General features: G+C 36.2%; 1 protein-coding gene across 1 annotated transcript; it reads right to left on the bottom strand.

Moving 5' to 3' along the window:
• Nucleotides 1–1,958: 1,958 nt before the first annotated feature.
• On the bottom strand, nt 1,959–15,262 carry plpp6 (phospholipid phosphatase 6). Its single transcript, XM_051139288.1, has 2 exons — nt 14,579–15,262; nt 1,959–5,789 (listed from the first exon to the last, which is right to left on the bottom strand). The coding sequence occupies exons 1-2, from the start codon at nt 15,057–15,059 to the stop codon at nt 5,422–5,424; spliced, it is 849 nt and encodes a 282-aa protein (XP_050995245.1). The 5' UTR covers nt 15,060–15,262; the 3' UTR covers nt 1,959–5,421.
• Between the last annotated feature and the right edge of the window lie 856 nt (nt 15,263–16,118).

The raw sequence follows: 16,118 nt of genomic DNA, 5'->3' as shown, positions 1-16,118 counted from the left end.
AACGGCTTGTTTTGCTGCTTGATATTGCAAATTGTTGTGTCTTACCATGTTATTTTAATGTGGCCCTATAGACCAATTTGGAGTAGACGTCACAGTTTCGTCACCGGCAGCTGCGCGCACATTGTGGTGGCAGAAAAACACTGGTAACAAGTGGAGAGAAACAGGTCAAATCCATGGAATGAAAGGAAGAATGTATTGTTGTGCCTTTGGATGTCAGAATCGGAATGCAAATCGTTTTTATAGAATATTGTCATCAAAAAAGCCATTTGAAGCTAAACGGACAGACTATGGATGAAACCTGCTACTCTACTTTTAAAGGATATATTTGATTTAAACTATTTGTCTACATAATATTCATATATGCAGTTCATGGGGGACATATTGTATTACAGTTACAGCATTAAATACTATATAAACCCATTTTACATAAGATTTATCTCACAATTCTGACATTTTTTTCAAGTTTATATCTCCTAGTTCAGACTTTACAACTCGATTTAATTCAACAATAGCAAGTTTGTCAGTTCTTTGGAAAAAGAATAAACTCATGATACTGAGCAGATATAGAGAATGACGAGTTGATTTTTCTTACTAGAATTGTGAGAATAAAGTCAGAATTTTGAAATATAAACTCATGAAAATTCAAAAGTGGATACTTTGGTGAAAAATAAATGAAGCAAAGTTAAATACTTTATTTTTTATTCAGATCAAGTAAAAGTACCCCAATTTAGGCTAAATGCACTCAAGAAAGCACTCAAGAAAAATGTCCTCAGTAGTGTATACATGTACAAGATACATGTTTCAAATTTCAGTTAGCAGAAGCTAAAGTTTACGGTTTATAAAGTGTTAAAACAATAGATTTTTTTAAATACAAACTCGCGGATTCACTTCAGATGGCCGTTATTAAACCCCCTCCCTCGCCAAACACCCCCCACACTGTAAATAAAAAACACAATTTGAGTCAGCTTAAAATAATTTGTTACACTGCTGCCTTAAAATTTTAAGTTAAGTCAACTAAAATAAGTTTAGTCAACTTGAAATGTTAAGTTGTACTAAGTAACAACTTTGATATTTGTGTTTGCTAAACTTAACAGATGGGTAAGTAACCTAACTGCCTTCAAATTTTAAGTTGATTCAACTCAAATATGTAAGCTGTCACTTAGTATAATTTAACATTTCAGGTTAAATAAATTTTTTTTGAGTTAACTGAACTTAATTTTAAGGCAGCCAGGTTACAAATTATTTAAGTTGACTCAACAAATTGTTTTTTTACAGTGCACCCCTGGAGCCGTGTGGAGTACTTTTTATGATCAATGGATGGATGCACTTTATTGGTTTTCAAAATCTCAACCCCCATTCACTGCCATTATAAAGCTTGGAAGCTTGGACATTTTTTAATATAACTCTGATTGTATTCGTCTGAAAGAAGAAAGTCATATACATCTAGGATGGCTTGAGGGTGAGTAAATCATGGGGTAATTTTCATTTTTGGGTGAACTAACCCTTTATGGACTGACTGACTGATCAAGCTTTTTCCCATGAACACATTTCAATATATGCTGTGGGACTTGTTAAAAAAAAAAAAAGAGAGATTTATGCTCTAAAATACATGGAAAGAAAACAAATACAAGCTGGAACAAAGTCTTGAAGGAGGGGTTGAGTGTTTATATGTAATATGACCAAAATACATTCTTGCTACATTACAGAACCAGGTTACGTGTTTTGTTATTTGCTTTATAACAGGTTTATTTTCATATAGATTTACCTGTCCCACACCTCCATATGGAAGAACTTACAGCAATAAAACATTATATGTTGCATGATATTGCAGAGCTTCTCATTTTCTGAATAAGAGTTTACTGTAAAACATATCAAAGCAGAGTTTCCTGCTTTACTGTGTCAAAGATTTATTCACAAGATAAGATGTTTGAATAAAAAAATAATTCAAAGACACAAAGGATTTATGTCTTCATATTTATTTAGAAAATACAATCACAGTATGATGGATGTAGAGTATATTTTACATCACAAATATAATCAACAGTCATAGCAGGCACCACATTAAGCTTATGAATATCCCTTATCATTTTGACTTTGGTGAATGTACATTCCCACTTTTCACTGCAGACTACACAATGATCAAATGTCAGATTTTGAAACAGCTGGTGAAGCCATTTAAAAAGACTGTACACCCATTAAAAATGTCTTCCCTCTCCATCTCCCAAAGAAATAACAACAACAACAACAACAATAATACTCATGGTCCCTAGCAAACAAACCAACACCAAAACAGCCAAGTTATTGCAATTTAAAAACAACATTATTGGATGCCATCTGTCACTGTATTGAGATATTGCACAAATGATCAAATGATTGCACTTTCAAGAAATAACCCAGTTATTGCAAAGGATAATGTGCATATGGCTCTCTTGAAACAGTCAAAACGCCCACAGCCTTCACCAGAAACTTATTACTGCAAGTCATTTTGAGAGCATGTGCTGCCAGAGGAGAAATACTTTGTATCAAAGAAAGAAAAAGAAGAAAAAAAAAAATCTCTGTATTTTGGGGTAGATCTGTTACAACATCTTTGATACAACAGTACTTTAAAAGAGGAAGACCTATGACTGGATAAAGCTGACAGTCAGCTTGACAGTGTTTCAAAAATCCCTTTCAACTATTCCAGCAAAGCTGTGTGTGTGTGTGTGTGTGTTGGTTCTGTCTGAAAAGGTTGAACTGAGTGTGAGAAATTCTTTAATCACACACACACAGACAGCGGCATAACACATGCTAATAATAAAACGGAAAAGACAGATTTGACATCAAAACGGATTTAAGACTGAAGAAAAAACTGGAATGAAATTAAAATGAAAAAATAAATTACTTTTTATTATTACTTAAACAACATGTAATGTTAAGTGGGTCCATGTACAGTTGAAGTCAAAAGTATACATACACCTTTGAACCCTTTTCAACAATGACTGCATGATTTTGAGATCCATCTTTTCGCACCGAAGACAACGGAGGGTCAAACGCTCACTGACGCTTCAGAAGGAAAAATGATGCATTAAGAGCCGGGGGGTGAAAACTTTTTGAATTTGAAGATCAGGGTAAATTTAACTTATTTGTCTTCTGGGGAACATGCAAGTAGCTTCTGAATAGTACTAAATGGAAAAAGTATGATATTTAGGCAAAATAAGAAAAATGTACACATCTTCATTATGTATCAGTGAGTGTTTGAACCTTCTGTAATAGTTGCATATGAGTCCCTCAGTTGTCCTTTGTGTGAAAAGATGGATCTCAAAACCATACAGTCATTGTTGGAAAGGGTTCAAATACACAAAAATGCTGAAAAACCAAAGAATTTATGGGACCTGAAGGATTTTTCTACAAACAAGGGACTCAAGAACAACTATCACTAAATGAAAAAAACACAGCTGTGGCTCATTCAGGTATCAACACAATATTAAGAATCAAGTGTATGCAAACTTTTTGACTTCAACTGTATTCTTGGTCAAGAAAAGATACATGAAGAAAACAGCAGAGTAGAGTGACACAAATTAAATTTCAATTTAGTCTCATTATTGTAAGTCCATGAGGAAAAAAAGGCAAATAAGAAAGTTATACCACCTTCTTGCACTCTCATAATTAAGATAATTATTTGAAAATCTTCCTCCACTAACAACAAGTCCATTAAAAAGTGCTTTGGTAACACCATGTTTTTTGCACGTGTATGGTAACACCAAGGAATTTTAGAAGTATTTTTAAAGGAAAAGTTTATCCTAAAATAAAAATTTGCTAAAAACAACCTTACCATTAGGCCATGCAAGATATAGATGTTTAAAATAAAAACATGCAATTTTTCTTTTTGCAAGATGTTAATTGATGGAATTGAGTGGTGTGGATTACTTGTGAACTGTTGTGATGTTTTTATCAGATGTTTGGACTCTCATTCTGACGGCACCCATTTACTGCAGAGGATCCTTTAGTGAGCAAGTGATGTAATGCTAAATTTCTCCAATGAAGAAACAAACTCATCTACACCTTGGATGGCTGAGGGTGAGTAAATTTTCAGCAAATTTAATTTTTGGCTGAACTATTCTTTTAAACACCATGTAAAAACCATGGTACGTAAATATGGTAATGTGACACACAGTACCAGAGTACTTCTTGGTCCAGTCTGAGTGAAGACCAAGTGGAACTTTGATCACAATTATGGCCATCATGGTGCAATTTAAACCTGCTTAATGGTACCAAACGGTCATTATAACACATTCTCCTGCAATATATGGCAACAATTTGCAGCATATCAAGTGATTTATGGCTCGATAATCACAGCTGTGGCTTTAACCCAATTAAAATCCAGCAAATTTTAATAAGACCATAGCAAAATTTCTTCTTCATAGATCAAGAAGACATCAAAAAGTGCAATAAAATTGAACAGTGGCTAACACGGTCACAATAAAAGCACAGAAAAAGAACAATTTCACCCCTTTGAGACACAAACACAGAACAAAGCTTCAAAACACACACAAAAGACTTTTTCAGAGGATAAATAGTGTAATGAGGAATCCTTCAGAGATAACAAAACTACTCCCCCGTGATGGTCTATTGAGGACGCCGCATACCCTAAAGGTATTAATCAGCGCTGAAATTCACCCTCATGTTTCAAATCCTCTTCCTTCGCTTAATTAAATATTCATTCATTAGGAGCTTTTCATATTAATTAGAGAACTGGCTTGTTTTTAATTAAAATGGAAGGAAAATCTTCAAGATGGTGCTTAGTGTTTCAGGTGCTATAAAAATGTAGTTTCACAATGGTGAGGTTTTCTTCTGTAAACAAGAACACTTATGTTAGAAGCCAGAGGTCACCCCATCCTTCCTTTTTTGATTAACACCAATCCTTAAAAGAGTAAAGCAGGATGGCAGCAGATTCATTAAAGGGATAGTAAAAGTAATATTCTATCATTGCGTTGCTGTCTGTGCAGGGTCAGAAAGCTCTCAGATTTCATCAAAAATATCTTAATTTGTGTTCTAAAGATGAACAAAGGTCTTACGGGTTGAGGGCGAGTAATGATTTTTCTTTTTTGTGTGAACTATCCCTTTAAGACTGGTGTAATCTGACGTCTTACAGTACTGACAGAAGAAAATTATTTCAAGTGATGGAAAATAAGTGAAGTCTGCTTTCACTTTTTCCTAGCACTCAGATCAAACTCATTTATCTGTTCATGTGATCTAATGTGAACCTAAAACCTTTGATATTACTGGCAGAAGATCTGTGAAATTTTACATTCAAGTTAGAGAGAAAACATCATAAACTCACACAAAGCAACTTGACATACATTATGGAATTATTACCAGCATACCGGCAGCAACCGAATGTGTTAGGATCCTCCAAATAACGGCAACCTCAGTCTTAGCTTCTCAGTGAAGCTGTCCAATCGTGCTTTGCAACACGATTGGAGACAACCAGAGCATCTCAACCAAATTATATTGCCAGTAGCCCATGAAGAAACCAAACACGACATCCGTCACATGATGGCGCCCGAGAAGAACTCTAGAAAAACCAACAAAAGTGGCCCAGAGCAGGACAAGAACGCGGAGCGGGGCCGCCAACACCAGATGGGCCAATAGAAAGCGGGCACACATGGCAGCGCGGGTGGCGTGGCCTGATGGGAAGGAATAGCCGTCCACAGAAAATGTGGCAAACATGTCCATACGGTTATGGGCAGGACGTCGCCGCCGCACTACAGCCTTCAACACGCCAACCAGGACCAGGTCCAGAACCAAGGCTGAAACAGATATTATGAAAACATTAGAAAAACTGGACAAATGTGAAATTTGACTGAAGTCAGGCAAACTTGTATCCAACCTGAATTTCAAGGCCAGTTCACACTGCATTGACAGACCTAGCCAACAGTTGTTCATTTACAATAAGACATTTTCCAAGTAAGCTGTGATTTAGGTCAAATATGCATAAATACTCAGTACATTTCAAACAACCTGTAATAATTGACAAAACAATAGTGACAACATAATGAAAACAGTTGCTCAGACTTGTGTTGCAACACGACTGTCGGATTCAGTATGGTCTGCACAGCATCATCTTTTAGTTTCAATCATTATGGAAATCCAGAGTCGAATTGTGTCTAGTTTGTAAACAAATCCACGGCAAAATTAAGTAAACAAAGGACCACTTACTGACACTGTCTGGATCTTCATAAAAAACATTAATTAACTCTTTCCTAAGGTTGGGATTGCAAAGGCAACGCAAAGACTGTTTTTTCACAACTTGCGCCTTTGCCTCTCTGGTAAACACTACATGCGATTTGGTGGGCGGGGCAAAACAGGCAGTGATGTCGATCTTCTTCTGCAGAGGCAGTGCTTATCTACATAATTGCATCATAGAGCGTCACATTCCACAACCATTTGAATTTCATACAGGCTTCAATATAAGCTGTTTTTAAAGTACAGTGGCTTGCAAAAGTGTTCGGCCCCCTTGAACTTTTCCACATTTTGTCACATTACAGCCACAAACATGAATCAATTTTATTGGAATTCCACGTGAAAGACCAATACAAAGTGGTGTACACGTGAGAAGTGGAACGAAAATCATACATGATTCCAAACATTTTTAACAAATAAAGAACTGAAAAGTGGGGTGTGCGTAATTATTCAGCCCCCTGAGTCACTACTTTGTAGAACCACCTTTTGCTGCAATTACAGCTGCCAGTCTTTTAGGGTATGTCTCTACCAGCTTTGCACATCTAGAGACTGAAATTCTTGCCCATTCTTCTTTGCAAAACAGCTCCAGCTCAGTCAAATTAGATGGACAGCGTTTGTGAACAGCAGTTTTCAGATCTTGCCACAGATTCTCGATTGGATTTAGATCTGGACTTTGACTGGGCCATTCTAACACATGGATATGTTTTGTTTTAAACCATTCCATTGTTGCCCTGGCTTTATGTTTAGGGTCGTTGTCCTGCTGGAAGGTGAACCTCCGCCCCAGTCTCAAGTCTTTTGCAGACTCCAAGAGGTTTTCTTCCAAGATTGCCCTGTATTTGGCTCCATCCATCTTCCCATCAACTCTGACCAGCTTCCCTGTCCCTGCTGAAGAGAAGCACCCCCAGAGCATGATGCTGCCACCACCATATTTGACAGTGGGGATGGTGTGTTCAGAGTGATGTGCAGTGTTAGTTTTCCGCCACACATAGCGTTTTGCATTTTGGCCAAAAAGTTCCATTTTGGTCTCATCTGACCAGAGCACCTTCTTCCACATGTTTGCTGTGTCCCCCACATGGCTTGTGGCAAACTGCAAACGGGACTTCTTATGGTTTTCTTTTAACAATGGCTTTCTTCTTGCCACTCTTCCATAAAGGCCAACTTTGTGCAGTGCACGACTAATAGTTGTCCTATGGACAGATTCCCCCACCTGAGCTGTAGATCTCTGCAGCTCGTCCAGAGTCACCATGGGCCTCTTGGCTGCATTTCTGATCAGCGCTCTCCTTGTTCGGCCTGTGAGTTTAGGTGGACGGCCTTGTCTTGGTAGGTTTACAGTTGTGCCATACTCCTTCCATTTCTGAATGATCGCTTGAACAGTGCTCCGTGGGATGTTCAAGGCTTGGGAAATCTTTTTATAGCCTAAGCCTGCTTTAAATTTCTCTATAACTTTCCCTGACCTGTCTGGTGTGTTCTTTGGACTTCATGGTGTTGTTCTTATATGTCAAAAGATCAAGGGAATTTTGGTTTCTCAGTTCATGATCTCTTTAACTTGAGCACAGTGTTTTTATGATGCCGTTGCATGCATGAGACGCTGCAAGAGACGCGAGTGCAATGGTCAAACACGTCCATGTTTACATAGAAAAAACTATGAAAAACCAGGAAAATCGAATAAAAAACATGTAACTACTACAGTATGTCTGATATTTCATGTTTACATCATGATGATGGGATGAAAGCTGCTGTGCATTTTTTTATTTATCTTTTTTTTACAAAACATTCAAGGTAATTTAAATTCAAAATGACTGAAGATATAACACCAGTTAAGTATTAACTTAAGTATTAGTTAATACTCGACTGGTGTTATATCTTCAGTCATTTTGAATTTAAATTACCTTGATTTTGAAAATTTTTAAAAGCATTTTTCTTGTATTCTTTCTGAATATTTATGTATAAGACAAGTCTGTACAAGATGTAGATGTAGTTAATGCATCTTTTCTGCAAAGATATTTAACAAGTGATTTGTTTAAAATTTTTATCATGTTGACATCATGCGTGGTGCTCTTGAAATAGAATTTTCAGCTAGAGGGTTAATAAAGAAAAAGTTTCTTAAACCATGTTGTAATTACATTTACAAGTTGACCAGTTAAAAATTGTAAAAACTGAGAATAGTTCTGACATTTTTTATTTTATTTTATTTTTTTGCCATATCGCCCAGCCCTATTTCCAAGATTGACAAAACAACCAGAAAAACAAGTGCAGATCAACAGAAACAGCCAGTTTGTCTGCGTCTCTTGTGCAGTGGCCTTTGTAGGATGTTTTAAAGGGTAGCAATTATGCTTTATTTTATCTCTCCTGTAGTGTGTAATGTTTTTGTTTGTGCATATAAACCAGTGGTGGCGAACTCCAGTCCTGGAGAGCTCCAACCCTAATAAAAACTCACATGCTTGTAGCCTCCTAGTAACCCTTCAGACCTTGATTAGCTTGTTCGGCTGTGTTTGATTAAGGTTAAAGAAAAACTCTGCAGGGCTGCGGCTATCCAGGACTGACGTTCGCCACCCCTGACATAAACAATTGGGAAATTCATAAACCAAACTGAAAAAGTTAATTTCTCCAACAATAACCGTGTTTGAAAATGCATTTGTAGTCATCATGTTATACATTGTCATTAAGCCCACCTAATGGTTGCTTTGGCCTACCTGCAAAGAACAGCCGGGTAAGTGATTTAAAGGGTTAGTTAAAGGGATAGTTCACCCAAAAACTGAAAATTCTCTTATTAATTATTCACCCTCATGTCATTCCTAACCCATAAGACCTTCGTTCATCTGTGAAACACAAGATATTTTTGATCAAATCTGAGAGCTTTCTGACCCTGCATAGACAGCAACGCAACGGACACGTTCAAGGCCCAGAAAGGTAGTAAGAATATCTTTAAAATAGTCCATGTGATGACAAAAATAGCGACTTTATTTAATTTCTTCTCTTCCATTTCAGTCCTTAATGTGCATTCACAAGAGTACCACAACAAGTCAAGAGAGGAAAAGAAATGGTTGAATAGTTGGATGTCACATGGACAATTTTAATGGTCCTTACTACCTTTCTGGGCCTTGAACGTTTCTGTTGTGTTGCAGGATCAGAAAGCTCTTGGATTGTATCATAAATATCATCATTTGTGTTTTGAAGATGAACGGAGGTATTATGGTGTTTGGAACGACAAGAGGTTGAGTAATTAATGACAGAATTTTCATTTTTGGGTGAATTATCACATTAAGGAGATGCTGTGAGGCCAAAAAGCATTGTATGAATGAACCTTCAATATCGACGCCATAGTTATCATAGATATAATACTGTTTACAGCTGCTCATGAAGCCTCAGGAACCGAAACCCAATTATAGTAAAGAGCGTTACATTTTCAACACACACTCTTGACCAAACACAACAGACTGGCCCAGCTGACCAACCAGAGCAGACTGGGCTTTTTAGAAATACAGGCTTTGAAGAGACCAAAAGCATTTCAGGCAGTGTGCGTTTCTGGCACTTTCTTTTAACGCAAACCAATTAAAGCAAATTTATCACTTGCGTTGTATAAGTTTACATCTCCAATTGTAGTAGGTCCTGTTGATAGGAACTATTTCAACAATCAGTGTAAAGGTCTTTTAAAATACTTGATTACAGCTGCCTCTGAACACAAGCCGTTGTGACAATCAGGATGAATGAAATGCTTAATAAAATATGTTAAATTGGGCGAAGAAGCTTAACAAATCACCTCTGGAAACAGATCAGGCATGGATGCCAGGCCCTGTGCATATCACCCTGTTTCATAAACAGGCTGAGCAGGCCATTCAGATATGTCAACTATAATAAATGGGATGTCAAATCAACAAGGGCGTAGGTGGAACACAGTTGTTGTTGTGGAATTAGTAAGTGAGTGATTATCACTCCCTTTTTTCTCTGGAAATACTGCTGAGAAACATGATAAATATGTCCGGATCTCTCTGCAGCAACAAACAAGATGCCCGTTGCATTTTAAACAAGTTGCCAATAAGCCGCATCAATAATGGAAATCCAAAATGAATGGAAACTGCCTCATCTGCAGATATACCAGACACTGAAAACACCTGAAGGAAAGAGAGGTCTAAAAGAAAAGGATGAGGGATGTGTCATAGGGAAAGTGGGAGGGGATGAAGTGGGTTATGATGTGTTGTACATGAAAGAAGAAAATGAGCCTGAAAAAGGGCCAGAAAGAGTGGAGAAAATGTATAAAATATTAAAGCCAGACTTAGGGGTGGACGATATACCGGAAGACACGATTTTCAAGGTTGAGATTTTGGATTATCGTCTCTATTGTGGTTACATGCTCATGTGACATTGCTGTGAGACATGGTCACGAAAACGTATTATTTCCAAATGTTTTTGAAGGAGGAGTCCACTTCCAGAACAACAATTTACAGATAATGTACTCACCCCCTTGTCATCCAAGATGTTCATGTCTTTCTTTCTTCAGTTGTAAAGAAATTGTGTTTTTTTGAGGAAAACATTTCAGGATTTTTCTCCATATAATGGACTGATATAGTGCCCCGGAAACACTTCCAAAATGCAGTTTAAATGCGGCTTCAAATGATCCCAAATGTGGTTGTAAACCGGGTCTTATCTAGCAAAACAATCAGTTATTTTCATAAAAATAATATGATTTATATACTTTTTAATGTCAAACGCTCATTTTGTCTTACTCTTCCCGACCTCTGTTTTCGTTCTGGTTCATGACAGTTAGGGTATGTCGAAAAAGTCCCATCTCATGTTCTCCCGCAACTTCAAAATCAATTTCAATTCAATTCAATTCAAATTTATTTGTATAGCGCTTTTCACGATACATATCGTCGCAAAGCAACTTTACACCAAATTGACATTTTTACAATATATGTAGTAGTAGTAAAATCGTCCTGTATCATTGTTTTACCTTTTTTGTTAAGGGTGTTTGATCTTCTTTGCATGTTCACTTTGCAAAGACTTGGGTCGGCAATGTAGGGTGATTTTTTTAAAATCATTTTAGAAGTTGAGGGAGAAAATATTATTGGAGTTTTTCGACATACCCTGCTCTTAAAAAGTATTTAAATTGTATTTTTTAATGAAAATAATTGATCGTTTCGCTAGATAAGACCCTTCTTCCTCGGTTGGGATCGTTTACAGCTTCATTTGGGATCATTTGAAGCAGCATTTAAACTGCATTTTGTAAGTTTAAACTTGGGGCACCATATCAGTTCATTATATGGAGAAAAATGCTGAAATGTTTTCCTCAAAAAACACAGTTTCTTTACAACTTATGAAAGAAAGACATGAACACCTTGGATGACAAGAGTACATTATCTGTAAATTGTTGTTCTGGAAGTGGACTTATCCTTTAAGCACTGTGGTTAAAATAAACAAGTGATTTTAAGCTGTTGAAATGCAATCAGAAGTGAAACAAAACTCATTTTGCTATATGCATGCACGGTCTAAAAGTTGTTTCTAAGACGTGATCATAGAGCACGGGAGTTATTTTTGCTGCTTTATAGGCTTTGTACATAATTCTTTTATACAAAAAAGCCCATCTTTGCAAGTATCTTTGTAAACATTAATTTAGGTCATATGAGAAAGCAGAAAGCAAACAGCTGAGAAAGAAAACATGTGTAACAGACAGTATATTGGATCCGGTCAGCTCTTAAAGTGAGAAGAGTCAAATATTCCTACTGTCTGTCATTCATGTTAATCATACAACAGAAGAGAAAATCTCTCACTGCTCCTGACTACATCACGTTTGCAGCTTTAATAAGAAGAAATCTATATTTAAATTTACACTGTGTAGAATATACAGTGTTTTAATGCATTTGATTACATCATACAATGAATGTAGCATTTATTTGTTCTACTCAGCATAATCGGCCCGGACCGGTGACCGGCTGGTCAGTCTGACGATTCTGAACAGACTTTTCATTTAAAAACACTATCTTAACACATTAAGCCTTAACACATATGGTTTTCTATTGCATTTTTTTCTGCACTAAGCTTGGTTTTTCTAAAATGTGATTATAAAGAAATAGTCCAGGTTCAGTAAAGCTGTTTAGTTTGTGGTCCTAAAATCAGTAAGTTGACATTTGGGTTCAGACTGAAAATTTCTAACAAATAAGTTTTTCATATGACAGTTTGTTTGAGGTTTACTTGAAATGACTTTCACATTTTATTCTACAAAAAATGATTTACCTCAGGGGTGAATTCTAATGCTGATCTAAGCAGCTAAATTATTTAGACTAAACTGATTCATAAAAATAGACAAATATCATGCAGACACTATGCAATTACAATATGATGCAAGGTAGTGCAACAAGAATAAATGTTAAAATACAGTTTCCAAAGTATAGCCACAAGGACTTCACAATACATCACACAATTTTTGCTCAACAACACTGTCCGTGCAAACTTGTATCTGTTTTTTAACCTCTGTCATGACCATGTAATCCTATTAACTTTAACATGATATGGATAAGAATATCAGTAAAGGACTGTTAATCCACTTAAAGAAATGATACATGTAACTCAATGTAGAACCAGTGCTGCACCATCTAACAAGGCTATTTAGACTTTACATCACACATTTTGTACGGAAGAATAAATAGAATTGTCTAACAAAAAGCACCACATTCCTACTTTTTAACACTACACCTTCCCTTATTGATACACTGCAAGAGCATCACTGCAGGTCTGAGTTAAGCTTGATTTATTTTTGAGCGGCGTCTATAGCAGGGGTCTCGCTAGAGGGTCGCTAGAGAATGCAAGGGGGTCTATGTAAAAATCAGTGTTACAAAAAAAAGGGAAAAATAATAAAGATTTGTGTAAATATATTTTATTTTTAAAAATAATTAATTTAATTAAACTATATATTTTTTTAAATAAGTGGACTTAAATAACTAAATAAATAAAAATATTAAAATAAACAACTAACATTTAATCTAAATAAATGTGATTAAAATAGTTTTAATAAATATTTCTTTAGTCTGCGCCAATAGCCTCATGGTTAGCGTGCTGACATATATCTGTGAGTTCAAATCCCGGCTCGTGGACCTTTCCCCGATCCCACCTCGTTCTCTCTCTCTCTCTCCCACTTCGCTTCCTGTCCATTCACACTGTCCTATCTAATAAAAAGGCATAAGAATGCCAAAAATAAATCTTTAAAAAAAATCTTATTTAAATAATAAACAAAAAGCAGTGATTTATATTTCAGCCACAGAAATTATATATATTTTATTTTATTTTAATACAGTCATTCCTATTATTGGTCGCACTATATGATGAGTGGTCACTCCAAATGATGCAAAGGCCTTATACCATTAAAAATCTATTTAAAGAAATGTGTGAAAAGTGCTGCACATGGCATTACAGCGATTTCTTTAGCTCCAATTACTTCTGAACTTTACCCAATCTTAGTTGCTAGCTCACCCTTCGCCGGAAGTTTGATGAACAGGTGATCTGACCAATCATAACACCAAAACACCGTTTTGTCCGACAAACAAACCAGACAGGACAGTAGATGAAAGTCAGTAGCCCTGAACTTGAAACTTGTGTGCACTGACACCTGGGTGAAACAAGTCACCTTCTGATGTTCATTCATGTTTATTTTGTGCTATAACTAGTAAAGATGAAGAGATGATCGGTTCATGTGCCGCCTGAACTGAGGCGCTACAGTGATTTGTCAGGACACATTAAAAGGCCACAAAACTATTTGTTTTCTTAAAAAAAAAAAAAATTGAGTGCAAGGGGTCTATGTAAAAATCAGTGTTACAAAAAAGGGAAAAATAATAAAGATTTGTGTAAATAGATTTTTTTCAATTAAATTAATATTTCAATAAAAAAAAAAACACCACTACTAATTAAAAAATAGTTTATTTATTTAAAATAAACAAATTTATTAAAATACGTGGACTTAAATAACTAACTAAAAATATTGATTAAAATAAACAACTAACATTTAATTTAAATATATGCAATTAAAATGAAGTTTTAATAAATATTTCTTCTTTAAATAATAAAAAACTAAAACAATTTTATTCAAATAATTGATTAAAGTAAACAAATAAAATGCATTTTGATTTACTTAATACATCTACAGTACCATTAAAGTACCATTTTATTAAAAAAATGTAATGTAAAGTAATCAAAAATATTTTAATAATAATTTTTCACGGTATTAGTAATATATAGCCTTTTTTTAAATTTTAGGATGGTGTCCCATTTGGTGGTCCGTGGCATTTAAAGGACTGAACACCCCTGTTCTATGGCAAACTCATTTTGAAACAGATCACTTCTTTAATAAGTCATAAAATCGCATTACCCATGAGCAGGTTCAGCATGACCTCCTGACCGGCGGCACTGTCGCTTTTGTACAGGCAGTACGCGGCACCGGCTAGCCACGGGATCCCGTGTCCGGAGATCTCGACGAGCTTCATAAGGGGTCGCACGCTGCCCCAGGACGAGTCCTCACAGGCGCACACCCCGAGCCGCTTCGACAGCCACAGGTCAATGGCCAGCAGAGAGCTGAGCGCTATCCCGATGATAGACGGGTTCAATTTCATACAGTCTTCGTCCGGTAACTGCTGCCCGCCGGTGGAAGACGTGGACGAACCCGAGCCGCGTCGTCGGTTGGGGCTCTCGGAGGCTCGGAGCCGGGCCGTTGTGGGATCAGAGCCCTGCCTCTGCAGCAGGTGCGGCGGGGGAGTTCGGCTCAGAGAAATGAACTCATAACGCCCGTTTCCACCGGTACACGGAACACTGCCGCTGCGAGCCGCGCTGCTCCGCGCTTTAGGAGAGGGCATTCTGCTTCACTAATGCCAAGACAGGCTACTACGATATTACTGGAATGTCTTCTGTTTTATAATATAGCGTTTAGATGTGGTCATAGTTTTACAGGTGATCACAGAGAACTCGTCTTACTGGACTACCGTGCAGCGCCATCTTTGGAAAGCAGCTCTCTGCGCAATGCACACTGGGAAAAATCGTTTTCTTCAACCATGTGACTACATTACAAAATAAGGTAACATAATACTTACATTAAATAATGACTGAGGGCCATAACACAAAAGTGAATTCAAAACAGTACAAATCTGTGTAGAAAAGCATTTCGTTAAAACGGATTATACACTACCACTCAAACGTTTCTGAGCAGTAAGATTTTTAATGTTTTTAAACAAGTCTTTTCTGCTTACCAAGCCTGCATTAATTTATTTTTACTATTTAAAATAACTGATTTCTATTTGAATATATTTTAAAATGTCATTTATTCCTGTGATTTCAAAGCTACATTTTTAACATCATTACTCCAGTCACATGATCCTTCATAATATATATTTCATAATATTACTGCTTTTGCTATATTTTGGATCAAATTCAGGCTTGATGAGCAGAAGAGAATTCTTTAAAAATTAAACATCTTTTTGACTGGTAGTGTAGGTTTTAGATTTCTTTGAGTAAATTATTTGAAATACTGTTACATATCACATCACTCACATTTATGCAGGTAGTTTCAATGCAGATAACGGCATATTTGTTGCACATTTTTTTTTATTTGTATTTTATTTGTGCTTTTTCCTGAGAGTAAATGTTATGCAGCGATTCTTGAGACATGGGACAAAACATGTCCAGCAGTTGCTATTAGGTTTAAAATAAAAATATATTTTCAATTGTAAATGTTATGGGGATTAATAATAGAATTTATTTAACACAGTTATCTCCTTCAATTTATTTTGATCATTATTATGTGAAATCTACGATACTTGTTGTCTTCTCACTCACTCTTTTTGTTAACAACTGTTTATTGAATTTTCATCAAATCACAGTAATATAAAGCAAAAATCAACTGTGCAAATTAAGAACCC

This window comes from Labeo rohita, chromosome 20 (genome assembly GCF_022985175.1).
Source record: "Labeo rohita strain BAU-BD-2019 chromosome 20, IGBB_LRoh.1.0, whole genome shotgun sequence".
NCBI lineage: Eukaryota > Metazoa > Chordata > Actinopteri > Cypriniformes > Cyprinidae > Labeo > Labeo rohita.
This window is presented reverse-complemented; position numbering and strand designations above follow the sequence as displayed.

Excerpts from the sequence above, each read along its gene's own strand:
- plpp6 (XM_051139288.1), bottom strand. The coding sequence starts at position 15,059 with ATGCCCTCTCCTAAAGCGCGGAGCAGCGCGGCTCGCAGCGGCAGTGTT. Across the intron at positions 5,790-14,578 it reads CATGCTGAACCTGCTCATGG|CCTTGGTTCTGGACCTGGTC; the intron begins GTAATGCGATTT and ends TATCTGTTTCAG.